The sequence below is a fragment of the Apteryx rowi genome, unplaced genomic scaffold (genome assembly GCF_003343035.1).
Source record: "Apteryx rowi isolate R43461 unplaced genomic scaffold, aptRow1 scaffold_16, whole genome shotgun sequence".
NCBI lineage: Eukaryota > Metazoa > Chordata > Aves > Apterygiformes > Apterygidae > Apteryx > Apteryx rowi.
The window spans coordinates 2,991,115-3,017,137 of record NW_020447863.1 but is presented as its reverse complement, the minus strand read 5'-3'; the positions used below and the strand labels follow the sequence as shown (position 1 = coordinate 3,017,137).

General features: G+C 43.0%; 1 protein-coding gene across 1 annotated transcript in view; it reads left to right on the top strand.

Moving 5' to 3' along the window:
- Window positions 1-26,023, top strand: part of PAPPA (pappalysin 1) — a 183,868-nt gene that overhangs the window by 62,595 nt on the left and 95,250 nt on the right. The window contains exons 5-7 of the mRNA XM_026059708.1: window positions 279-471; window positions 6,968-7,089; window positions 12,756-13,263. Of these exons, the coding sequence (XP_025915493.1) occupies window positions 279-471; window positions 6,968-7,089; window positions 12,756-13,263 (823 nt within the window). The remainder of the gene's footprint in view (window positions 1-278; window positions 472-6,967; window positions 7,090-12,755; window positions 13,264-26,023) is intronic.

Here is a 26,023-nt window from a genome sequence, read left to right as displayed (position 1 = left end):
CCCCATCTTGGGGTGACCTCTAGGTGCTTCACATGTGACCTGGACTGAAGGGAGGGAACGTTCATTGATTTATTTTTTCCCCTTTTTAACTTTTGTTTCCTTTCACCTGCCTCCAGAAGTGATGACTGCACTAATTTGTTCACAGGCCATTAAGTTTTGAGTGCTGCGAGAACCCATCCAGGCCTGTGCAAGAAGCTCACATTCAGCAGGTCATAATTCTCTCTCTTGCTCTTTCCTTATCTCCTGCGTCGTTGATCTGATTTCTGTTTTAATTTCAGATGATGACTGCACCAACTCCTTCACGCCCAACCAAGTGGCCAGGATGCACTGCTACTTGGATCTTGTGTATCAGGGCTGGCAGCCCACCAAGAAACCGGCTCCTATTGCAATTGCCCCCCAGATTGTGGCTCGGACCTCCACCTCCGTCACCCTGGAGTGGTTTCCACCCATTGATGGCCACTTCTTTGAAAGGTGATCACGCGCTGCTCTGTAATCTTGCACTGAACTGAACTGAAAGGGGAGAACAGGGAAACAACCCAGGTCTCCACTCCAGGAAAACATTTTTAACACGTGCTACGTTCTGTATGGGTTAAGGATGCTTTCCTAAATTGGTTCATATTGAGGAGATTATTGATCTGTTTTCTGTTGTTCCCTTCTGAGCCTGTAGCACTCTGTTGAGGGCCATTGATTTGCCATGTAAAGGGCAAATCTTCTTCCATTATGTTACAGGAGGAATTTTCAATCAGTGATTCTGGCCATGTGACTCCTGCTGTTATTGCTGCTCACAAATACCTGTAGTTTTCAGCTCTGCCTGAAAATTCCTCCTCCTCCTCTTGCACTTTTCCTTTGCAAGGACAGGACAAATCTTGTTTGTGATCCCATGACGACACGGGGCTCACAGGCAAGGGAGCGCTATAGTCTCACAGGGCAAGGAGGTGGCAGGGCCTGGGAGGATGGCAAACGCTGCCTCCTACCCTGAGCTGCAGGTCTGAGATGGGAGTTGAGCAAGGCAGAGTCAAAGGACTGTGTCCAATGCTCTGCAGCAGGTATTCAAAAGGAGAAAATGAAGCCACTTCTGCCACTTCCTCTGCAGAGTGTCTGTGTAGCAGATCTCTAGGAGAAGAGAGGGCCGCCTATGAGAAACCAGCCCCCTTCTTCTACAGTCTGTCTGCATGTCAGTAAATTGTAAGGATGATAGGCCTAAAGTCCTGAATATCCTGCAGGTGTCATCTAGCTGCATCTTGAAGAGAGTGTGTAGGTTGGCATGCATGTACATGTTTGCCTCTGATACGTGTGCAGCCAGGTGGTGTCACGAATGCAAAATGAAAATGCATCCAGGGCTGTGGACAAGATTTGCAACACATTGCAACTCATAGCTAGAGCAGCCCTACCTCAGGCGTAACCTGAGCAATGAGGCATTTCACTGAAATACTCTTATGCAGAGCTTGAACAGGCTGTGGGAGCTACAGGAGTCCTAACAAAGATCTTCCTAAATAATTGACCTTCTCACACTACTGTTAACTCACCTCCCCTGCTTGCATTTTATCTCCATCTTCTGCTTCATTACTGTATAAAGAACAAACGTTGAGTATTCTTCAGGACTATAGCAGTATATCACAGTGTAGCAGTGTATCACAGGAGCCCAAATTTACAAACATATTAGCTGTCTCAGCACAGCTACTTTATTTAGTGAGAGTACCTTGAAGCCCACTGTCTCCAGTGTGGATGAAGCTTCTTCCAGCGCTGAGTGTTAGGACACCCTGGCCATTTCAATGGCTGCCTTGCACTAGATTTGAGTGTGCAGATAGCTAGCGTCATCTGCTCGGAGGAGATTTTCCCCCTGAATTGCAGATTGATACCAGAGGGGAAAGATTAGGTCATATGAGGAGTTGATAGAGAAGGGTCTTGTGCTCTGAACAGTATTTGTTTGAACTGCAGTCTTGCAACAGAATGCTTTTATAACCTACGTGTGAAAAGGAGTATGTGAAGTACTGAAAATTARTTCAAAAATCTTTAGCCCATATTCATAGGTAACTTAAGTTTCTCCAATTTAATTTAGATTTCAGAAGATACTTATTGTGTGTTAAATAAATACCATCTGCCTCTTGAAACATATTGATAGAGAGTTAATTGTTATGTAACCAAATATGTCTTTATTACATATTTCTTATAACTCAATCAATATGTTCTTAATAACCCTTAGTTAGCTGCTTCTTAAATGACATACAATGGATAGCCTGCTAAATCTAAAATTTCATAACAGAGTTATCATATGTTAAATAAATAGTGATTTTCTAGAAAAATATCCTTTGGGATTTCAGATCTGTGTGTTCCTTATTACTGAAGTGATTTAAAGAGACAGTCTCAAGTAGTTTGAGTCCAATTCTTTGTTAAAATGAAATTCCTGAAACTAAGAGATACAGAAATATTTCTGTGACCATTTTAAAATGTCACTGAAATGTATACATTTTCCTGTCTAAAACAAGCCAAAACTTCTGATGTATTAATCAAAACAAACATAATAGCAGTATTAGAGTGACTAATACCGGAAAAGCTCATGTGCTTAACTTTAAGTACCCATGTGTCCAGCATTGCATGGTTAAAGATACATGCCTGTGTCAATTTGCAAAATTGGGTCACTGTGCAAGACAAGTAGGAGGTAAAATTGGCTAAGTATAATCTTATCTGTGTGKGGGAATACTGTAAATCTCTGCAGATATTTTTACACAAAGTGCACACCATGGCCCAAATTTTACTTGCCTCACTTGAATGAATAAACTCATTCACTTCAATGGCACTATTCATGTAAAAAACAAGACTGATACTCAACTGCTGAGTGCCTTGGGCCTGATTTCTAATGCACAGAGGCCCCTTCCATGCTGTTTTGACAGTGTAAAAGGACCTTAAAAGGATGAATGGCTCTGGCTACATTAGCAAGTATTGTGGCCCAATATAAGTGGATCTGTAGCGCAAAACAGTTGTTAATGAAGACCTGACGTCAACACTATATGTGTTTGAGGGAGGTTTACTTCAGACTAACTCTAATCTGGTCCCAGGACCTGAATGGCATTAGCAGTTGGAGCACATCAGGTGTGGTCCTGGAGCACATTTTCCACTTTGGTTTCATGCAAAACAGAATCCAGCTTCTGTGCTGTATCTGTGGATGAGGTCCTTATAGAGTTGTGGTTGAAGGGAGCTAAAGCATGGCAGTAACGGCCGTGTACATCTTCCCTTCTTAGATGTGACTTCATCACATGTGCCACAATATTAGGTGTTTTTCTCTTGAGGCCTCAGTTCTAAGAAATATGTGATTTTGGGAGTAGAGAGTAATGCTAGCTCATGGCTTTTGTAAATTTGGGCACTCGTACCTTAGCAAGTGTAGCTACACAAGCTGTGCGCAGAATTGAAATCTTTTTCCTGCCAGACCCTCCTTACCTATATAGTGTATACAATTGATGGATGCGATAGTGCTCTAGAGTGTCGTTTACCTGCAATAAATTTGCCAAAAGGAGTTTGCAGCTGGCTGAGCTTCTAAACATCTCTGATAATCAACTGTATCAATAACCAGCATTTCTTCTTGTAACCTCTACACATGAGATTGGAATACTTGCCATTCTGATTGTTCCCATAATAAAAACATTAAGATTGTCACATGCGCATATAATAATATGTAATAATAAAATAATAACAAAGCCAGCAAAACAAGGGAAAAGCAAGTGAGAAAAAGAAAACTTTATTCATTTCCTGGCTGCATCTATTAGATGCGTTCATCTACTGTCGCTAAGCATCCATTCATGTGTCTACTGTTTGATATGCATAGGCGGGATATAAACAGTTATTGTAATAGGGCTCTGCAGCAAATTCTGCTTGGAAAGAAAACTCTGAGTGCATCTGCTCTTCCAAATTTTCATTGAAGTGACTGCATTAATTTCCATGAATCTGATGATATCTCATTCCTAGCAAGCAAATATTTTGATCAGCATGGTTCCCAGATCTAGATGGCTGGGCTTGATAATTGTTTACTTAAATCTTGCTGGAATGCTTCGGTGCCTTGGAGGGCCGGGCACCGATTCTGAGTTCCAAGTAAGCAGGTACAATTTAGTCTGAAAAGAGGCATCCGTTAGTGAAAAGAATGACTGATCTTTTCTTCTTTTGGGTTGCCCACTAAACTGACGCTGGCTGTGGTAAGAGTTGCCTGTGTATCACCAGTAACCTTTATATTCTAAATGCACTTCACTGAAAGATCGTGCTGTAGGAATGAATTCCTTCTGTGCTCTGAACTTCATAGGCTGGAGTCTCCCCAGCACTTGGCTTATAAGAAAACAGAGAAGTCTAGATTTTCCGTTACCCTGCACTTTGGGGAGACCTGTGCACCAATGTGTAAGGTGTCTGATATACTTTGTTCCTAATTAATAGTGTTTTGAACCATTTTACACTCATCTTTTCTTGATGTCAGTGGCTGCATTAGGTATAAGTATCTGGCTTAGATTTTCATAAACCTGTAAATGCAATTCCATAATTATTTCTGACATCCATGGCTGCTTGCAGGATTTGTGTGCAGAAGTTTGCAGACCAAAAGCTTTAACCCAGGAACCATACCCCGTGTAACTCCTTTTAGCCAGTGGAGTTACATCAGTGCTGAGTTTGGCTCCCAAATTGGAAAAGTAAAAAGAGAAAATTTGCTCATAGCCTTTCCCACATGATGCTCCTTGTGATTTCTCTTACCTCCAAGTCCTTGCTGGTAAAAGGAAATGTTTGTCCATAAGCCTACAGTTTTTTCCACCATGGCAGCCTGTGATGAAATTGTATAGCTGCTAATTTGAGTAGAAAGCAGCCCTAATTGTGGAAACTTGGCTTTCAATGTCCTGTCCTCATCCAGGACCAAGCACTAATGCAGGAGTCTCTTTGTAGAGAAACTGAAAGAGTATTATTACAGGGATTTCTATCCTTATTGCTGGTGGATGTGTCTGAAAAACAACTGCACAGTAATAATTCTACATTTTGATTTTTCAGTACCTTTTATTCCAAGTTCCAAAATGTTTTGCATATAATAATTAGGCAAGCTGAGTGAGGCACTCAAATCACTACTAAATAGACAGTTGAGAAATGAAATAAGGAGGTAGTACCATRCTAATACTACAGGTGGGTAAGGTGAGACAGAGAGGAGAAGATACTCACAACTTGCCCAGATTTATTCATTATGACTGTTACAGATTACACAAGGAAGCGGAGGGCACCCTTGCTCCGTTTTCTCTGTTCTACCTAATTGTCACATTTTATTCCCTCGGATGTTTTCAGCAGGTGCATCCCTTTCTGTGCTGTTTGCGAGTTCAGTCATTTACTGTCTCTTTGCAGGAGTGGCTGTGGGCCATGTTGAAATGGATATGAGTTTTATCACTGATTTCGTTCCAAGTCCCCCCTGTTGATGATCCCTGCTTCCATCTAATTAAGCCAGCAGAAAGCTGACTTTCAAAAAGATCCCTGTCAACAAATACGAGATGCTAAACCATAAAACAGCTGAGCATGTGTCGTCTCTAACACCGAAAGGGAAGCTAGAACACAAAGCTTGGAAGGGCTGAGAGAGTAAATTTACAATCGTGGCCCCATCCTCGCTGAAGACCCAAAATAACTTCTGCCGGAGGATCACAATGCCCTTCACAAAACATTGCTGAGATAAATCGCACAATGGGAGTTGGTTCAGATTTGCATAGTTGATTATAATAATTGATTACTCAATCCATACTCGCTTGAAGAGTTCAGAGAATGTGCTATGTGTCAGACACAAATTGTTTGCCTAAAACCTCTGCCCTTTCTTAGCTGGATTTGTTCATTTAAGATCAGATGATAATTTCTTTCTTTCCTTTTGGGTGATCAGCGTTCCTTAAAGCAGAACAATTGAATTCTGAATAATAAGCAACTTTTTGGCATGAATAGCCACACATTCTAGGTCATGCACAATTCCAAATTGCATGACCCCATGGAACATTAGGGATGAACTGTGAGAGCCACATCCTAAGCTGATACAAATCAGTTTAATGTTATGGAAGACATTAGAGTCACACCAGTCTACATCAGCTTAAGTGCTGACCTTGTGAATATATTAGCAAAAATGTTTGTGAATCAATGTTTAACTGGGTTTTCCTGTTCAACCACTTTTGCTGATAGTACTCTTTTGATAGTAGCTGGTATTGCGTTAGATATATTGAAGGAATTTTGGCGTTGGGCAGTGAAGTGTCTTCATGGCATGTCATGCCATCTGATGGCATGGGCCCACGTGATGTTTCAGTTCAAAAAGAATAGAGCCATCCACTAGTGCCAAAGCTGCCAGATATCAAATCCACTATCCCCTGTGAAGATGATTCAGGGCATGCTCTTTTCCATATGATCACAACTGGCCCCTTTTCCATACTTCTAGTGATCTGGGTTGTGGTATATCTCAAAAAGCAGGTACTTGGGTATTTAGCAAAGCCATGCTTGTGCAGAGCAACTCTGTCTCTGATGTTCTCAGTCTGGGACTTTACTGTCACCTCTAATCAACTGTATGCCCAAGGCCTTCACAATCCTGGAGATACTACGAGTTTGTGCAATAAATCCATGGTGGGAGCAGAAATAGATCTAAAATCTCCTGAGGCCTGTTTTTCTGCTCTAACCACTAAGCAGCACATATTTTCTTTTGTCAGAGTTTGATCCAGTTGCAGTGCAGGGAAAAAAAGGATATAGCTGAGCATGATTTTACAGGTCGCTGTCATTTTGTATTCTATGCTAGAGTCACACAGATGCAGTCTTCACAGGCCATTAGCCCGAACCTACAGAAGGTCAGTGTCAGAAAACACTCTTGTCAGTGCCATAAGGAAAGGGGGTTAAGTGGAACTGAATTCTAAGACTTATTGCTTTTAATATAGTTGAATAAGCAGCTCATTCAGCTGTTACTAAGTTGGTGTGTTTTCCTGTTTTCCTGGCCTCCTAGAGAAGTGGGATCAGCATGTGATCTGTGTGCAGAAGGAAGAGTCCTGGTGCAATACGCGTTCAGTGCCTCTTCCCCGATGCCGTGTGATCCCTCGGGACACTGGAGCCCACGGGAAGCAGAAGGTGAGTCATGTTCTTGGGGTCTGGACAGCTCTGCAACAGTGGGGCAAAAATGTGGAGGCTGAGAAGGGGAAAAGTTGGGCCAGAGCAGAAGGAGAGCCACAAAGAAAGGGGCAACCTCTGGGAGAAAGTGAGTGATTGTATCTGCATGTAGCATGAACAAAGCCAAAGGACAGATGACCACCCTGCATTCCTGAAGTATTGCCACTGGCTGAAACACCCATATTTTGGCACCCGTGTCCTGACCCTGCCTATGAATTAAATGAATTCAGGGAGCTGAACCTGAATTTTGAAAAGCAGTACAGTGCCAAGAAGTGCTGACCATTCAGATCTGCCAAATGAATTTCTCAGGGGAGCTGTTTACTCCTTCTACTCCAACTCCAAAAGTGAAGAATTGCATTTTATTTATTTGGGCCTGATTTCTGCTGCCTTCACTTGCGTTGAGTAGTAAATTGCTACGCCAGTAAACGCTGAAAGGAGTGGAGAGTACCCTTTAAGCAAGTACTCTGCATTATGAACACAGATGACTAAATCAAGCCTAGTATAGTTCAGGGTGCTTTGCAAGTCATTCTTACTGTTCTCATGGAGAGCACATGGGAGGGTAGAAGGATTTGCAGAGGTGGTTATAAAATGCCATTAGATCTCCATCATTAATTCTCCCCCATATGTGCGAGGGTGGTACCTTCCATTATGTAAGTAGGTGGATGTGGTAGAGTATGTTTAAGAGTATAGCAGGCAGAGGTCAGTAATCACAAGTTATGGTTTAGAAGGAGCAGAGTATTATTTTGTTCTGTTCATTATTAGCTATTCCTTCAGGTGCAGCACACCCTGGGCCCAGGCTTTACTTTAAACACATAGGTAGGCTCGTTGAACTCAAAAGGCTTTTGGCTGGGTTTTGCAAACTCTTCATTATACAAATACTTTCTTGTATTAGGGGCTTCTGTGACCCGCAGCTAAGGTAYGTGGGCGTTATTATACAAGCAAGATTATTTGCAAGGTAGTAAGGTGATATATGCAGTGTGGCACCCAGGAGCCTTCCTAGTCCTCAGGTCAGCGTGTGCAGCAAGCTGTGTCCCAGCTGGGTGATGGGACAAGACGTGGGCAGCTGCCTGCCCAGCTGTCCAGATGTGGGGGCCTGGCAGGGGCTGGTATTCATGCCAACTCACCAACCACTGTGGACATCCAAGGGCCAGGGCTGCAGAACATAGCACAGCATGCACCTGCCCCTGGGGCTGTCTGTTGTCAAAGAGCTCCATCCTGAGAAATAGCACTCCAGCTACAGGTGTGACTGGATTATCAAGTAAACAGAATTAGCAAATTTGGATCACTCACAGCAGAAGTGCAAGGTGGAAAGTGGAATTTCCATTTAGCCAAGGATTACAAGACTTTGAAACCTGGTTTCGTTTGGAAAAAAAATCTGAAACTTTTGAAATTCTCCACTAAGGAAAATTAAAAACAAAAAGTTTTTGAGGCTGGCCAAAATGTTTTGTTTAGCTCATATAATTCCTCTTTCATCCACTGCAGTCTGAATTTGACATTTCAAAATATCCCTTTTTAGTATATAATCTAAGGCAAAAGCAATTTTTAATATCAAAATGAAAAGTGTTTCAAAATGAAAAAGCAAAATGATTTCTTCCAAAAATGTCAAAACAGAATGTTCTAATATTGTTAGAACTTTCTTCTCATTTTCTTTTTCAGAAGAGAATTTTGGCCAAATCAACCCAGTTTTGCAAAATGTCTTGATTTTGAAAGAACTSCATATTCCATTGAGATATGCAGTGCCATCAGAGTTTCTCCAAAAAACTCTGATTTGAAAACTTCTTCTAGATCTCACACATCTTGCCAGAGGCATCATTCCTAGAGAAACTAAGCTACTTTAAGATTTATTACTCAGCTGCATTTTACATTTAATTTCCTCTTCTTACAGTGTGTGCCTGCATATCCTTAACTACGAAGGGTGCAGTCTGATGCTTATCTGTCTCATTCAATTGCTGTCGTGCCATTGCACCGGAAAGAAAATTTGGGACTCCTGTCCTCTTGCTGTATTAATAGGTTGTCTCCCCTTTAAAGTAGAAAATGCACCAAATGCATAGTATTTGTTGCTCTGTAATTTTCTGTCATCACTACCCCACTCCCTGACATTCAGGATCTCTGCCTATTTGCACTTGGTCTGAGTTACAAATAGCACAGTTAGATCATTGTCTGGCTTCTTTAATTGTCTCTCTGTGAGTACTCAAGCATGTAAGCTTAAAATTCACTTTCTGCAAGCGTTCATGTGTGTAAAACTCCCCTGCTTGAATGTTCATGGAAAGTGAATACAAAAGAGGCATAAGCATGGCCAAAATGAACTCATTTTAGAATTTGAGACAACGCTCATGGAAAACATTTCATAGTACTCATCCAGCTTCTTACCAGAAAACCACATTTCTCACACGTCTCTAAAGCAGTGCTGAACCTGGTTGGTCCCATTTCAAGCCCTGAGGTCTCGTAGCGTTGTTACACTGTTACCCCAGGTAGCTGACACCAGCTGTGGTCTAGGCTGTGTGAGAGCCATTCTTGTCGCAAAATTCTGCCCCTGGGACTGTGTCCTTGACAGTGCCATGCTTGTGCCAAGTGTGGCAGGGGGGCAACGTCCTGGGCTGAGGCTCTTTGGGATTCGTTCCCAGCCAGTTGTGTCACTTGCACGAGAGGTTGTTTGCCCATCAGAGGCAACTGTGGGATGGCCCTGGAGATCTGACAGTTCCAATTTACTCTTTACCTTCATCGCAGAGCAAGAAAGCTCTAACCTACCTGGATTCTCACCAGCAACACTAGCTAGGTGAACAAACCTTACAGCACCTTCACAACTCAAGTCAAATGGATTTTGTATATATGAAAGGCAGTTTTGTCTCAAACCCAAGTAAATATCTTTGCTTACTCTGCAATATATGCATATAGCAGTCAAGTCCTCCTGCCTGGCTCACTGTTGACTAAGAAGAAGCATGAGAACATACAGAAATTTGTACTATTTTAGGCCGATCTCATGCCCTGCCTTTCTCAGTGGCTAGTATTTCACTCGAGAGTGATTCATTCTGTATTTCAAAGTGGAGTTGTCCCAGCTGGACATTAGAGTCGCATTGGAAGTCCCTTTGCCTTCATCAAGTTAGAAATGTGACAAGTGACTTCTGGTTGTTACAGTGGCTGCAGTCCCAGAGGCTGCCAATCCCAGCTGGCCTCCCCATACAAGTGCTTCAGGTTTCTGTCCATGTGCTGGGGTAGCAGAAGAGCCTGAGGGTCTGTTCCTAGCTACTTCCCTTCACCTTCACCTGAGTGATGAAGGCTTGCTCTGACACACAGCGCTGTGGTTGTGGCTGATGGCTTGGGGAAACCTCACTCCTAGCCTGCCGTGCCTGTTCTCTAACCAAGAGATGGGCTTTGGCGTATCCTCACAAACCTCATGTTCATGTTTTGTTTACATCTGGCAAGACATGATGTTGTAGAAGATGCTTTTTACAATCAGTCTTGACAATGATCTCATAAGTTAAAAGATCTGCAGAACCTGAGCATACAGGACTACAACCGCCACTACRTTATTTCTTTTCATATACAAATATTTGTAATTTCACTTCTCATAGTGTTCACCCATCTCTAGAAATCTAGAGCTACATGGAATAAGGTTTTGATCCTATTCCAACATTAATAGAGTATTCCTTACTCAAGACTAAGTGCCTGATGTTATTTAAGAAAGGGATTCTTAAGTCTTAACCTTAGTACTTTGTTCAGGTTTTCAGTCTACGCAAGACTATGGTCAAGTTCCCAGTTTTGCCAGGTAAAGCTGTTCTCACTCAGTGTGGAGCAATGATCTGCACTAAACTCCCTGCAGACGGAGATCTGTTCATCCTAACTCAGAGGATCACTCCCTGCCCTACCAAAACGTGTAGGTTCATTCACTGTTTAAGTATTATGGAGGCCTTGAACTGGCAGAGGTGAATTTGCAAGAACCCAAGTGGAGGCCACTTCTAAAAACGTGTTAGGCTGTGAACCATTAATCAACTCCATTTTCCTATCTGCAAGATGGCAACAACAAGATGCACAAATCTTTCCAATGCACTTGAAATCCTGGGGTTAAAAATACCTTCTTTGGGCTGCAGTCAGGAGCTTGCTGTGAATCTGCGAGAAAGTCATCCGAGGGCCCAGCCCAGCACAGGGGGACAGCAGCGAATGTTCTGAGATAATGTGAGTTGAATAGGGTATTTGCTACTCAAATGATTACACGCTGAGTACTTGTAAGCTTGCCAGGGGAAAAAAAATTGAGTGTGTTAAATGGAACTCTGGCTTACTTCAAAATACATCGCTGCTTCGGTCTCTCCAGATGCTGAGGTTAGTGGCGTTCCCACTATTCTGTGGCATGCAAAGAGGAGAGGAGGGCTATGAGGTATGTGTGGGTGAGGGAGAAGTGGTAAAATTGTGTGTGTGCAGGCCAATTGCATTGAATCTCAGAAAGGACTGCCTGAGATACAGGGAAATCATTCTGCATCTGGGTTGATTTGATATGAACAGGAGAATTTCTTGTGCTGTTTATGCTTGAACAAAAAAGGCACATTTCTAACACTTCTTTGGATCACAGACAATAAGAATAACCTTCACATGTTGCCCTTTTCTCTTTAAATTAGTGCTGATGTCCTGTTCGTTCATGTTTGCCCAGTGCTTTATCTTGTTTTCTTCCTTGGTTACATTTAGCTGTGTGCTCCCTCTCTCTTTTTTTCTCTGCCTTCTCTATTTCTCTCTTCTTGTTACTCTTCTTTATCTTGTCTTTTCTCTCTCTTCATTCCTATACTTTGTCTTCTCCCTGTCCTGCTTGCTCCCTTTTCATGTGATTATTTGGTAAGAAAGAGGGAATTTATAGCTCTCACTGGATTCTGTTACCAACTGTTCCACCCATCTGACCTCTCTGGATCTTACAGTCCATGACTGTGTGCCAGATTGTAATGTTACCATAGTATTTGGGAACCCAACAAGTATTGTGGCTTTCATTAGTTTTTAGTAATACCTCCCATGTAGTTGAGCGTAGCCAACGGTGAGAAACATAGAAGTACAAGTGCCTGTTATTTCATCATGAAGAGTGTAGAGAGCCAGCTCAGACCTGTGCTCCATCTGCATCCAAAAAAGAGCAGGCTTACACAAGATGGTAGCCTGTAAATGGTGTAGGAGTGAACTGAATATTTTGTCCCTCAACAACACAATGCAGCAGTTTCTTGGAGTCAACAAAAGCTCTTTTCTTTTTCTTTGTTAAAGACAAGAGAAAAAGGCAGTATTTTAGAGTAACAGACAAGGGAATAACTAGGAGCACTGAGGTGAAATTAAGGTAAAGTGAATGGGTTTCTCAGGTAGAATACCAAGTGGAAGAGGTAGAAAATATGGTTTAGAACAGGCAAAGGTGCTAGAAACAGAAAATATGGGACGAGACACAGTGGTACATTTTTTGGTGTCTGGTTCAGCTGGCACTTAAACTGTGTTTATTTCTCTTTCTCATGATACATTGCATTATGTTCTTCCTCTCCATGCTGATCATGTCTGTTCTTCATCTTCTGCTCTCCTGCCACAGGTCTCTCTTTCAAGAAAGGTGCCAGTGATGGCCCATGTTCTCTAACTTCTTTTATCTCCTTTTTTTGCTTCCTTCCTTTTTTCAGGGCACCCTGATGTTGAGCAGCCTTGTAAATCCAGTGTCAGAACATGGAGTCCCAACTCGGCAGTCAATCAACACACAGTGCCCCCAGCCTGCCCGGAGCCTCAGGGCTGCTACCTGCAACTGGAGTTTCGTTACCCCCTGACTCCAGAGTCCCTCACGATCTGGGTGACATTTGTTTCCCCTGACTGGGACTCCAGTGGAGCAGTGAATGACATCAAGTTGCTCACCATCAGCGGGAAGAACATTTCTCTCGGGCCACAGAATGTCTTCTGTGATATCCCATTGACCATAAAGCTGGATGCGGGACAAGTGGGAGAGGAGGTCTACGGTATCCAGATCTACACTCTGGATGAGCACCTGGAAATCGATGCTGCTATGCTGAGTTCCATCCCTCACAGCACATTGTGTGCTGACTGCAAACCCATCCAGTACAAAGTGGTTCGGGACCCTCCTTTCCAGACTGGTTCCCCAGTCGTCATCTCAAACCTCAGCAGGAGATTCGTCGACACGTAAGTACTGCTTTTCAGAGAGCTGAACAGACCTATTTAGAAAAAAAAAAAATAACCTTTTCGCCTCGTCCTGTTAATGTCTGGCATTTCAATTGAATGTTGGGATTTTATATTAGTTAGACATGCCAAATATCACCAAGAGAGGATATTCTCATAATTTCACTGTGGAACTGGGAACATCACGCTCAGGTGAAATAGCCTTGTATTGCATGGGTAGTTCTTGGGAATTATCATGGGATTTCCTGGTTAGTTGTATAGACACATGAAATTCAAGATTTCCATAAAGAGAGAGGCTATTGCAAGCTTATCTGAGCTCTGATAAATTAAATGTTTAAGAAGTCACCTAAGAGGGGACCTCAGAAGTAACGTGGTCATAATTCCTTAGAAATACATCTTTTGAAAGTAGTAATTTGGTGGAGGAGACAGAATCACTTCAGTGCTGGAGCACTAACATTTCTAATAAGTGCTAAAGAAAGAATGTAAAAAAGTACAATTGCATGTTCAGGGGTATAAATGTATTTCAAATACTTTCATTTTCTCTTTTCATGTGTCACTAACACAAACTATTGGAGCAGAATTGTTCTTACATAGTAGACATGTCAAATGTGCTAGGTTGTTGTAGGCACTGAATTTCATCCCAGATGCAATTATACTCATCTAGTCAAGGAACACAGGATTTTTGAAGATAGTCCAACTTCAAAATATTTAATGATTTCAAGGAGATCCATGATCTACCCATAGGTGTTCTACAAGCAGCAAGAAAAACATCTCTTGCATAACATGATTCCCTGGAAATGATTCACTCATCTGTAGGAACAACATGAAGCTCTTTTGAAAATAAATACCAGATTAAAGGAAACCTGCTAAGAAAACTGCACTCTAATTTAGAAAAGATGATCTAATTAGTACAGCTAATATCAAGGAAGCATACATCATTATGTTCTTCTAAAGCATATTTAAATATAATAAAAATGATTAATTAACCATTCAGAAATCACAAGCTACCATCCCTTTCATGGCGCAATTGTACAGCTCAGAAGATGCAAGTTATTCCTGAGGGTTTAAAAATTCAAGGTGACTAACAACAGCAATAAAAAAATGAAAGCCAGGACCTCACTGATGTTACTCATGTGCTGAAAGTTAAGCATGTGCTTAAGTGCTTTCTTGGGTGATAGCCTTGTTCCAACGCTTGCTGGCACTTAACGTAAGATGAATATTGGCATATTGGAAACATGGAAAATGGTGAATTTTCCCATGGTTTCACTGTGAAAGCATCTTTGCCTGAAACCTGGCCCATTCTCACTGGAAAATGGGACTGGTTTTGTTTGAAATATTTGCATACCTTAGCACAAGTTCCCACAGAAACAGGCCCAATTTTTGAGTTCATAACAAAATGTGAAAAACAAAAGAAAACAAAACAAAATTTGTATTCAGAGCACTGTTCTTATGTCTTTCATTATGATTTTTGGGGTGACTTCTAGCTTATAGCCCTCTGAAGTGAAGAAAAAAGATGCTCTAATGATTAAAACAGTAGCCACCAGTTAATGACAATTTTCCATTGTGGCGTTGAATATATCGTGTAGGGTGGCATTTCTATACCTGTCTGTATGTCTCACCTAGTTATATAGCCAACTAACAACCAGACATAAAATTTAGGTTAGGCTTTCTGGGCTCCGCCTGTGATCAGTAGACAGAAACAGGCACTCTCGGAGGCTGACACAGCCTACCTACCCCTGCGAGAGCTGGTCTCGGGGTGCTTGTGTCTTTCCAGTGTCTGCAGAGAGAATCCAGACAGTGAGCTTTAACCAGACTCCTGGCACTTGGAAAGCTAAAATGAAGCCCTTAGTCACTGGATAAGGAATCAAAGATGCAGATTCTTAAGTACGTGTAGTTGCTTTTGATGTAGGACATCGGCACGTGTTTGAAATCTTTAAAAAAAGCAGGTGATTTTTTATCCTAACATGCATATGTGCACAGCAGCGATTCAGATCTGCTGGTGACAAGGGGTCATGCACATTCATAGACTGCTACACGTACAGTGCAGGCCGGGCCATATGTTGAGATGCAGCAAACTCATTGCATTGTCAGGGAACCTCTGCACTGGGGTCGTGCGGCAGAGGCAAAGGCAAGGTGAGTCTTAGCACGTTGTGCAAGGACTAGGCACAGTCCTTATATTGTCTAAGCAGGAAGGACAGGAAGATGCTTCAGGAAAGTCAGGGATAGAGGAGTTGGGGTATGCACCTACATATATATAATGTTGAAGTAAATGCAGTATCTCTCAACCTGTTCTCATCTGCCCGTTCGTTTCAATCTGTACGGCTGGAGCTCAGTATATCTGTGCAACCAGACATTGCAGCCCCTTTATCTTTCTGTAAGCCCCGAGCCAGTTACCCCTCCTTTATGCTTTTGCATGTTTTCCATATTACATAAAATGACACCCACACATGTTCTATGGAAGGTTATTTTGAAGGCAGTTGCATATCTTTACTCTTGCTTCCTCTGACCTTGATCTTCACTTTCTCTTTTTCTCCCAAAGAAAATATTTGCTTGCACTGTTATCTGTGAGCAAGATCCTTTTCCCAGGTGTGGTGATGCTGAAAGAAAAATTAATTTCTCCTACCTTCTTCCCGTCAAAGAGAGGGAACTTCTCTTTAAGCTGAGAGGAGAGACAGCCTTTAATGGATAGCCCTTGCCTAGTCAGCACGGGGTGCTTCAGAGAAGAGAGGAAATAACTAGAACAGTGGAAACCTTTTATTAAGACATGCAAAATAATGCCAGACCTGTCTGTTCTCAAGCTGAGTTTGAATTTCAGCTCTTGGCTCAAGCTGAAGCTAACATTCATTTCTAAGTGACAAGACCTTATCCTTGGACCCTACAGAAACCAGGCAAGATTCACTCACTTCCACTGAGTGTGATCAGCCAGAATCGTTGGCATCTGCGTTACAAAATGAGACTCAATGCCTAGGAACAGAGCAGAAAGCTAAATAAATCAATGGGAAGAAAAAAGGTCAGGCCAGATGCAGTATAGAACTGCTGAGTCTTCACACTGCAGGGAGTGATAAGGAAGGAGCCTCGTCTGCAAATCTCAAAGTTTCAACTCACAGCTTAATCCAAAGTTTGGGTTGTGCTCATGCGTAGAGGGTTTCRCTTTGGCTGTTCTCTAGAAATAACGCATGAGATGATCATAATGGTGAACATGGTAATTGTTTTGCCCTTACTTTGTCCTTACTGTAATACTTGTACTCTCTTGTAGTAGAAATTGGAAAGTAATCAGTGCTCTTGCAATCGTTCTTAGCAATCATTGATTTTTTAAGAGCTCATTGAGGAGCCTAAGACAGCAAGCTTTCCTGAAGATATCACAGGTACAGTTAGGGGTGTGTGTGCATGTCCCATGAATCACCATTTTTTGCAGTAGGGCAGTCTGGGGTGAGCTGTCTGTGTTCCCCTGTGCTTCTCTCGGTATCCGATTTTACTAGCAGAGAACAGGTGGGTGTACTGGCGAGATCTGTGCTCACCCCTCTGTCAGGCCATGCTGAGAGATGCCAAGGTTAGTTTTGGAAAGCTGTCAGAATAACTGGAAAAGTTTTTGAGAAGTGGAAAATTTTCCAACTTTTCTGCCACAGTCTTCATAGGAAACCTCAAAATGTGGTAGATGGTGATGGATTTGGTGGTCTTTGTGGCATTAACCTGTTGACTATTTCAAGACAAAGGCTTGACTGAAATAGCCTTAGAAAGAATCCTAGCCCAAAGACCTGGTTTTAGTTTTAGTTTTGCAGAGATGGGCATCACTCAGAAGCAAGTATGCTCTTCAAGGACATATTTTTCTTGGCCATTCCTACAGTGACTAGTGCTTAGTACCTAAGTGACACGTAGAGATACCGCATTCATACTTAAGAAAAAAAGAAAAAAAGGAAAGTAAAAGGAGATGCTGGGAGAAATCTGCATTTTCTCATATAGCGAATATGTTTTGCTTCTCAGATTTAGCTATTGCCCACCTACATTCTAACACTACAGCTCTTCTGTCACTTGGTAATAATTAGAAGGGACTGGTCATCATCTGTGCACAGTTATTGTTTAAGCAAATACAATATTCTCAAATATTTCGTTAGTGAGGAATTCTGTACTGCATTAAACTCAGAAACCCTATGTCATTTACTGTATTTTAACTCAGCACCAGAGACAGTGGGATCCAGATCTCATTAGAGCTTCTAGAAGTGATTATAGAACTGCCRAGAAATTGTCATCATCAAGACTGGAGATATTTGATGGCCACGGTGACATTGTTCATGGATCCATAGCATTTCATGCTTTTCATCCTAAACAGCTTTTTATTTCAAAATTTGCGGTATTGATGCATTTGCTGTTTGTTCCTGGTATCCAGTCAGAAAGCTGTATGATAAGTGACTTGTCAGAAACCCCAGATTCTGAGTAGTTGATGTAGATGGAAAACAGTTCTTAGTCTGAATGTGTATGAAACATTTGGCAAATTCGTACAAATATGAGCAAGTAAAGAGATTGGGAGAATCAGCAGTGGCTATTCATGACGAGCTAGAATTCACTACCGCCAGCTATCAGTTATTGTGGGCCCCTGAACTCAATAGGAAGACTACATTTGACTTACATGACACAGGCCCTACTGAACAGAGGTCTGAAAAAATATGAATATCACAATAATGATATGTAAACTTAACTTACTATTGAATGCAACACTAAAATTTCATGGCTACATCTGTCCTTATTATGGCATTCCTTCCTTCACATTCATCTTAAAGATCTATTTCTCTGTTTTCTGAAGTTCTACCAGCCAGAGGAATGTATGATCTAAAGCAGCTGAAATGAATTGCCAGATCCATCTGTCATGAAGATAATTAACACCATATTTCCACCCAAACAAGATACAGATCACTGAGTGGATGTTCTCCCGACACAAAAAGCTGAAGCCCATATTATCATCATCTTCTGCCCACCCCTCCTCCACAGTTACCATGCCAAGTCTCTCTTGATATGCCAGGAATATTGGGGAGTATCTAAGATAGGACTGAAATGTTAAGAAAGCACTTCACACACCCATATTTATCTACAAAAGCTGTTAGGTTGTCCATGTGATATCAGCATGCTACACATCTGGGTTCCCAACAGGCTTTAGAACTGTATATAGTATTCCAGATGTCCTTGTGCAATGGCGTGAATACTTACCCATTAGTCCTGGAAATGCCTTGACTCGGTGCATGAAAGAACCTTAATGCCTTTTTTTGGCTATATCCAATTGACGATTCATAGTAGTCTTGAATAAATAAACCCAACTGCCTCTTCCCCTCTATCTTGCAATGAAGAGCTTCCAGCTTACTCAGAATTTCTTGATCTCCTAATTACATAATATAGTCTTATACTAACATGCGCACCATTTTTAGACACCCTGTCCTGAAGATCAGTTATTTCTACATTGTGACTCCATTCCTCTCTGTATTGAGTAACTCTATCTACCAACTCTGTGTTGTCTGCAGATACTTTTAACTGTTTGGATCCAGGTCTTCAACAAACATTTCATTCCTGCAAGTAATTAACCTCAAAGTGATAGCTGAAAGAAATTTCCATTTCAATTGAATTTCTCTTTCAGTCCAATCTATTGTAGCTGCTAGAATAAGTGCAAAATAGTGTTGTCTCTTGTTGATTCCCTAAGTATTTGGTGTCTGCTATCACATCTAGCAGTATCTGAGACCTGCCATTATTAAAAACATTTGTTCTCCCAGTCTGTATCTAGGAAGTTTCTTTTCCATAATTACACAATTCCCCATAGTACTTCTCTCTTGTGATATTAAAGAGATCCCTATCTCTATCCATATGAAAGTTTACAGTTCATCTCCAGTGAAAACACTTTTACCAAGCTTCAGTGTGAATTCATTCACTTTTATTCATGCTCTTCTTTTTCATTTCTTTACAACTACCGTATCATTAATGTGCCCTGCTGCACGGCCAAAGTTATATTCACCTTTYCCAAGCAGCAAACACCCTCCTATTCCTGTTCCACCAGGGTTCCCTTGCCCCTATAATATCCAGTTTCAGGTACGGTACTAGCAGTTCTAGTTCTTGCCTAGTTTTTCACCCAGAGTCCTTGCATTAAGGAATAAACATTTCAGTTGCACCTCTCCGACCTCACCCAGATTCCTAGCTAGATTAGCAGCAGTCCTTTCGCTGTCTGTAGAGCCTGCCTGATTTTTATTCTTAGTCCTAGGAGTACCAGCTTTTTCTTGGGTTTCCTTTATATAAGCGTCTACATCTCAGCGAAGAGTTTTGAATGTATTGGAGATGTCTGTGGTCAGTTTTGGCAAAATTGTGCAGCGTAAACCAGCAGAGCTGCCCCAGTGTTCAGCTGAGGCGCTGGCGGGCTGGTGGTCTGCTAGGCAAAGAGGTTCATCTCACCCCTCTCCGAGGGGCTCTGTAGCAGTGGCTGCGTTGCCGGCTCCTTCCTCGTGCAGCCAGTATTGATTGCCCTGTTTTTGCTTAATGAACCTGGATATTTCCCAGGAAGAAAACTAGAAAAATATGGGCCTATTGCCTGCCCCACACCTTCTCTTCCAGCGACAGGAAATTGGTCATAGGCCCACCTGACTGTCGGAACAGATGCGAAGGGCTCGGTAGGACGCGACTCCTCCTCCTGACAGCGTCCGCGCTGCCAGTGTGCCCCCAGGGAAATTCTTTCCTCTCCCCAAACAACGTGGCCTCACCTCTGACTTACATCGCGGCGGCGTTCGGAGCTGGGACTGGGCAGGGAGGCAGCAGACATGACTAATTCTGCTCACGGGTGCCAGATGGGAATACGTACCCCTGCTCATCCGCACGCAGACCGTGCCGAGCGCGCCGTAAACCAGAAAGCGCAGAACTACTTCTTTTCCATCTTCTGTTCTCTTCAGCTTTGCTGCCTGTGTGTTTCCGTCACGTATGTCGTGCTGCTAAAGGTAGCGGTTATTATTTATAGGTGCCAGTAGTGTGCAGGGCACTTTGAAGAAGAAAAACACCAGGTCCTTTCTCTCAAAGAGCTTACAATTAAATGTTAGAGGCTAGCATTGCTGCTGCTCTTAGGGATTGTACATCTCCATTTGGCTGATGTGACTTGACAGCTGGAAGCCACATTCTGATGGCTTGCTTTTGGTCTTGTTTTCTTCATTAAAGGTGCCAGGTTATCTTTGCAAGAGAATAAAATCTGCTTCCTGACCCCACACAAACAACAGATAGAGCAATTTTTTCCCTACCACCCTGTGCCAAATTGCCTTAACCCTGCCCTGGAGAAGACAAAGAACAATTTGACATTCTGTGCCCATTCAGTAGGCAGCTTTTCTGCTAAGCCTTCATAAAGACGCCATTTGGTGCCAGCTGTAGTGATAAATTTGTGATCCTTCACTGTTGTGGTTTCTTATGTAATGCTGCAACTATAGCTGGTGCTGGACAAAATTCATAACTCATGTTCCGGCTCAGCTGCATATGATGTAAGAAGAGGGTAGCAAAGGTGGGTTTATATCTTTGGAGTTTTGTGATCTTGAGACAGGGCAGATTGGAGCAATTTTTGATTCTGAGTCTACCTTAGGAGGACASGATTGCCCTGAATTAGCCCCAGCTGCCTCGCTCAAGGAAGCAATTCTAGAGCATGGGAATAGCCAGGGAACAGGGGCTGCTCCATTTTAGGAGTGACACTTTTCTCCGGGAGAGACATGGAGCAGCTCTGCCAGCTCTGTTCCAATTAGGGCCTCCCCAAGGACAGCTGCTAGATAGGATTCATGTCTTCAGTGTACTGCTGGCGCTATGCAGAGAGGCTGTAGAGAGATCAGACCTGTGGACTACAATTTAGCCCTATACAAGTGTCTCTGAAAAAGTGAACATTAACTGCTATCCTATTATTAACCAAATAGATATTATTAGAATTTGATATATTTAATCACTACGAGTCAGGGTGGAATTTGAACTCACGACCTAGAAGTAGTAGCAGAGTTTTTAGCTGCAGGAAGAAAATCAAGGTCAAATGGGACTTTTCCTGCTGGGCAAAATAATTTATTGCAGGTGAAAGTCTCAGATATGTGGTAAATTAGACTGTGCATTATCTCATGGATAATAATTTTTCTCTGATGTTTGTCTTCTCATATGCATCTTTATTTTGGGGTATAAATAAGATAAGAAGCACTAGAAATCTCCCAGGAATAACAAATGCATTTCCTTTGCTTGATTGAGGAAAGAAATATTGGACAGACATGTGTTATGCAACAATTTAAAAATAACTCTTTTGTAAAACCTGGAGTGAGCCTCAAATACCTCAGAAGAAGCAGAAATGTGTTACCTACCTTTTTATCAGCAGTGTCAGCCAGTACAGCTTTTTTCTACTACTTTTATTGAACAATTGGCCTGATCATTTCCTGGGCACTTTATTTTATTATCTTTTCCTGGGAATTAAATTCCAAGTTTCTGTTAAATTTGGAGCAACGATCAAACAAGAAAGGATTTGAAAACAGAGCTGCAATAACATTGAAATACCTGCGCTGACCTTAGTACCTTGTTGAATAGTACCGTGATAGACAGCACAGAAAACCCTTTTAGGCTTATCGTTCCATGGCGTGCAATGCACTGAGCATTTTGGGAGCCCAGAGCACCCCTCAGGTAATTGCTTTTCTCAAACTTGATCTTAGTCTTCCTGGGCAGGATTTCTAAAATATGTCGTGACATTGGGCATCTCCGTGCTGATACTCTCATTCCAGCATTTTCCTGGAGCTTTCTGTGACAGGATGGGCAAGGTGGAAATAAAGCTCAATCTTCTCTGCTAATTGTACCCCGTCAGATTGAACACCCTAAATTATCAGCCACTACCAAAAATACTGGCCTTGAGAGCTCAGTACAATAAACCAGATCGCTTCTTCACGGTGGTACAGATTTTTTTTTAAATGTAAGACCAGTTGCAGATGTAATGACAATAGAGGAAATTAGCTCATGATGGGATTTTAGAAAGAGGCTAGTGGAAATATATTCAGTAATGTTCAGTTATTAAACCATTAAAGAACCCACTGGAGACCAGCTAGTAGGATTTCTCATAAACTGAAGAGGCTTAAGGCAAAACACAGAGCCCCTAAGGAGGGAAATGACAAAACGTTCCTGCAAAGTGGTCACCTCTCCTCGTCGCCTGTCTCTGTGTGTCTCCTGTTAGGCTGCATGCGTGCGTGCATCTCTCTCACGCATCTGCACATGCAGGCACATGCACGCTCCCTCCTCCTCCTCCTCCTCCTCCAAGAGCAGAGCCTCAGGAGTGGCACAGCCGCTGGGCCCTTATCCTCAAAAGCAGCGTTTCGGCTAGGAGGGATGGTGGAGGTGAAACCAGAGAAAACTGCAAACATCTGTGTTCACTTGGGGCCCAATCTAAGCCCTACTGAAAACASACATAATAACTTCCACTGACTTCAGGAGTCTTTGGATCAGGCACTCCGAGTGTCTGCTCGCATGGCTCTGTTTACCATTTCTTTAGGATTACACAGAAACATGAGGGTATTAAGTTCTAAAAATCAGGTCTTGGCTCAGGATCGTTGAAAGGAAATCCTAGAGGTCGGGTCTGAATTCAAAGAAGTTACAGAACATTATTCTGCCAAGCTGATGACCCTAAATTGGGAAGAGCCTTCTTCCTGCAGGGAGAGCCGAGCCTCGCTAAATGGCACAGGACGGCCGGTGCTGCGGGTGGCTGCCCCAACCCCGTGCACTCCAAACCCAGGCTGGGGATGAATAATCGCCATGCTGCATCCTGACTGGAAAAGCTGACGGGCGGTTCCCGGGATCCCGGAGCCTGCACAGGCTGTGAGTCAGGCRTTCCTCATGCAGCATGGTTGCCGAAATCGAGTTAGAGCACATGCGGCTCCYGCCGCGAGCACGCGTGTAGGGAACGTGCGGTGGGCTGCTCAAAGAAGCTGCTACACAGCCAGGACATCGTTAACGGTGTGAGTAATAAGCCGCTGCTCGTCATGAGGCACGATGCAACAGGCAGAGGTTTGCCAGTGACGACGACGGCCTTAAAAGCAATGGACCTGTCCTAACCTGCCCTTCGCGTTACTGCCTTCCCCTGCCACGCCGATACGCCATAGCAGGGTGGCTTAGCTGTGTCCCCAGGTGGTGTATGCCGGCGCCGTTCCCTTGAAATCAGTAGAGGTGTGCCGATTTCCAGCAGCGGAAAAAAGGCCCTTCCGTACGCCAGAGCTTTCATTCCTTCGTCAAAACGTAGCAGACCTTTCCTCCTGCAGGGGCTGCATGTGAACTTCGCACGGAGGGAGCGCTCCCGTCTCCGATTAGCATCTACTCACCCTGATGAACAAACAAACAAAACAGCTTCTCCCCCTCCTTCCCTGCCTCTAATGGGAACCAGGTGCTCAGACACGGAACCTGTGGGCTTCCGTGAAATTGCCTGTCTGGTGCAAACACCCCTGTGGGGCCCTCGGCCTCTAGGATTTGCTTTATCCCAGGGTTTGTAACCCAATCTCGTTTAGATCCTTCATCTATATCATCCACTTAAAAGAATTATATGKTTTTTTTTTTTGTTTAACCAAGAAAGCAGAAAATTGTCTGTTGATGGTTAATTTTTTTCTTTTAAGAAGAGAAAAAACAAGAAATATCTTTAAGACCTTGGCTGCAAACTTTGTTTTTTATTAAATGTGCTACTGTGTTTTAAATTGGTACCAGGGCAAATACTTGGACGATTATATCAAAGTCTGCTGGAGTTAATCAGTGGCCTATATATATATATGTTTGCTACTTTGAAAACTTATGGTTCTTGCACAAAGGACAGAAGAAAGAGTTCTATTGAAAAGGCAAATGTCCAGTGTGGTTAAGGTCCTAAGCAGGGCTTGATTTCAGAGCTGAGGCAGTATATCCAGGCAAGTAGTGCTGCACCAGCCCATCTCATGCAGGCGGTGTACTGATCTGAGCAGCAAATGTGCACATTTGTAACTCAGAGGAACAGACTAAAAGCTGAGTTACACTGGTTTTAACCGGGAATATTTTGCTGAGGCCAGTAAAGCTGCTTTAATTTTACACCAGCGTAAACAAGAGCAGAACTGTGCAGTAATTTTCTACTTTGATCTTGTGGTAATTACGAGTGGTGCTGTTGACTTTGGTTCTCAGAAGTATTTCACGAAGCAAAGGATGTTTTCTCTCTTCTAATTGATTTGATTGCAGCTTAACAAATGGGACTCCAACCTCAAACATGTGGGGTCTCTATGGGATTGCATAAGCGGTTAAGGCGGTTATTTTTGAGCGTTACTAGAAATACCTTTCTGATACAGTCTGAGGCAAAAGTTGACTTCGGGCATCATCTTGGTGTTGCTGCTTTCAGTGGTAAGACTCCAGGCTGCTGTTAGCAGAGCCACTTTCTAGTACAAAGTGTAGCCCGCAAAGTATTCCCTTGAGATTATCTATTCAGGTCGTTGCCTTCTCTGTTGTTCTTCCTCAAAACAATTCCAGTTAGGGCTTAAGCTGGCTTTGAGAGCAGAAAGCCACAGCGCGGTCCCCACTCTCTCTTCCGGCCCATCCGTGTTCACTTAATACTTCAATTACCCTGTTTTGATCTGCTCGTAAACAAACAAACAAATCATAAAAAAGCCAGAGGGCGCAGAGCAAAACTGCTGCACTTGTGGGGACGTATCTCATCGTGGGTAGAGAGAAAGGCCCCTCCGAGGCTGCTCCCGCGGCATTTATGTCCTCTGAGTCAGCTCGGTGTCCGCGAGAGGCAGGAGACTTGTTTTGAGGCCTTTGCACCTGCCATGTGGCTGGACTTAACAAAACAGCGAAAGATTGGGCAGCAGCTGAAAAAACAGCCTGTTGCAAGAGCTCTGGATTTTTGACGTCCTTCTTGTGTTTACAGTATCCCACCCCTCCTTTCTCCCAGCTTCAAAATTGGACAGGAATTCTCTTCATTATCTTCTGCCGTGCTTCTCATACCATTTTTATTAAAAGAAGGAAAGGAAAGGAAAGGTGAGGGGAAACGTGTGCGAGAAAGGGAAAGATAAAAGAGGAAAACAGACATATCCGTACAATCGATGGCAGTGTAGGAAAAAGGAGGGGAATCGGGGTGCAAGTCTAACCAGACTGTCCTAAAGTGACCTCATCCCCCGGGTTACTCTTTATCTAAAGCTTTTGTGAGCACCTGAGGATGGGGGAGCCTGCAAACAACGTCGTGGCATTTCTGAGATGTAAAACCCAGCACGGTTTAATGACCCCCTCTCTAAGTAGCATTGAAGAGAGCAGTGTTCAGGTCTTATGATCTAGAAATAATGAGCCCAAATTCAGTGCCCAGGACTGGGAGGCTGTAAGCCTGGCTGAGCGGTACGGTGCTTCTTCGCTGATATAGTGAATATTTGGGGTGTTCAGCCCCTCTGTAAATGAAGGTGAACGTTGAGGTGGCTGTGTATGGCTTCGAGCAGCACGTGAGGGAATTACTGGACAGCTCCAGGCTGTGGAGGACGAGACTGGAAATGACACAGGCCTTCAGCTCTTCTGTGTGTGGTTGCATTCAGTGCACCTTGAATAGCTGATCGAAAGCATAGCAACAAGTGAAAATGTGGGTCACTGCTGTTTGTTGCCAGCAAATTTCCTGTTTTGCTCAGCAAGGCTGCTTTGCTAGGGAAGAGGAGCAAAGGCGAAGTCATTAGAGGGAAACAAGGATGTGCTGGCAGGCCAGGGCTAGTTCTGGGGTGTGGATAGCTGGCCAGAAAACGTTGTCTTTTGGCTCAAGAGTTTGCTGGCT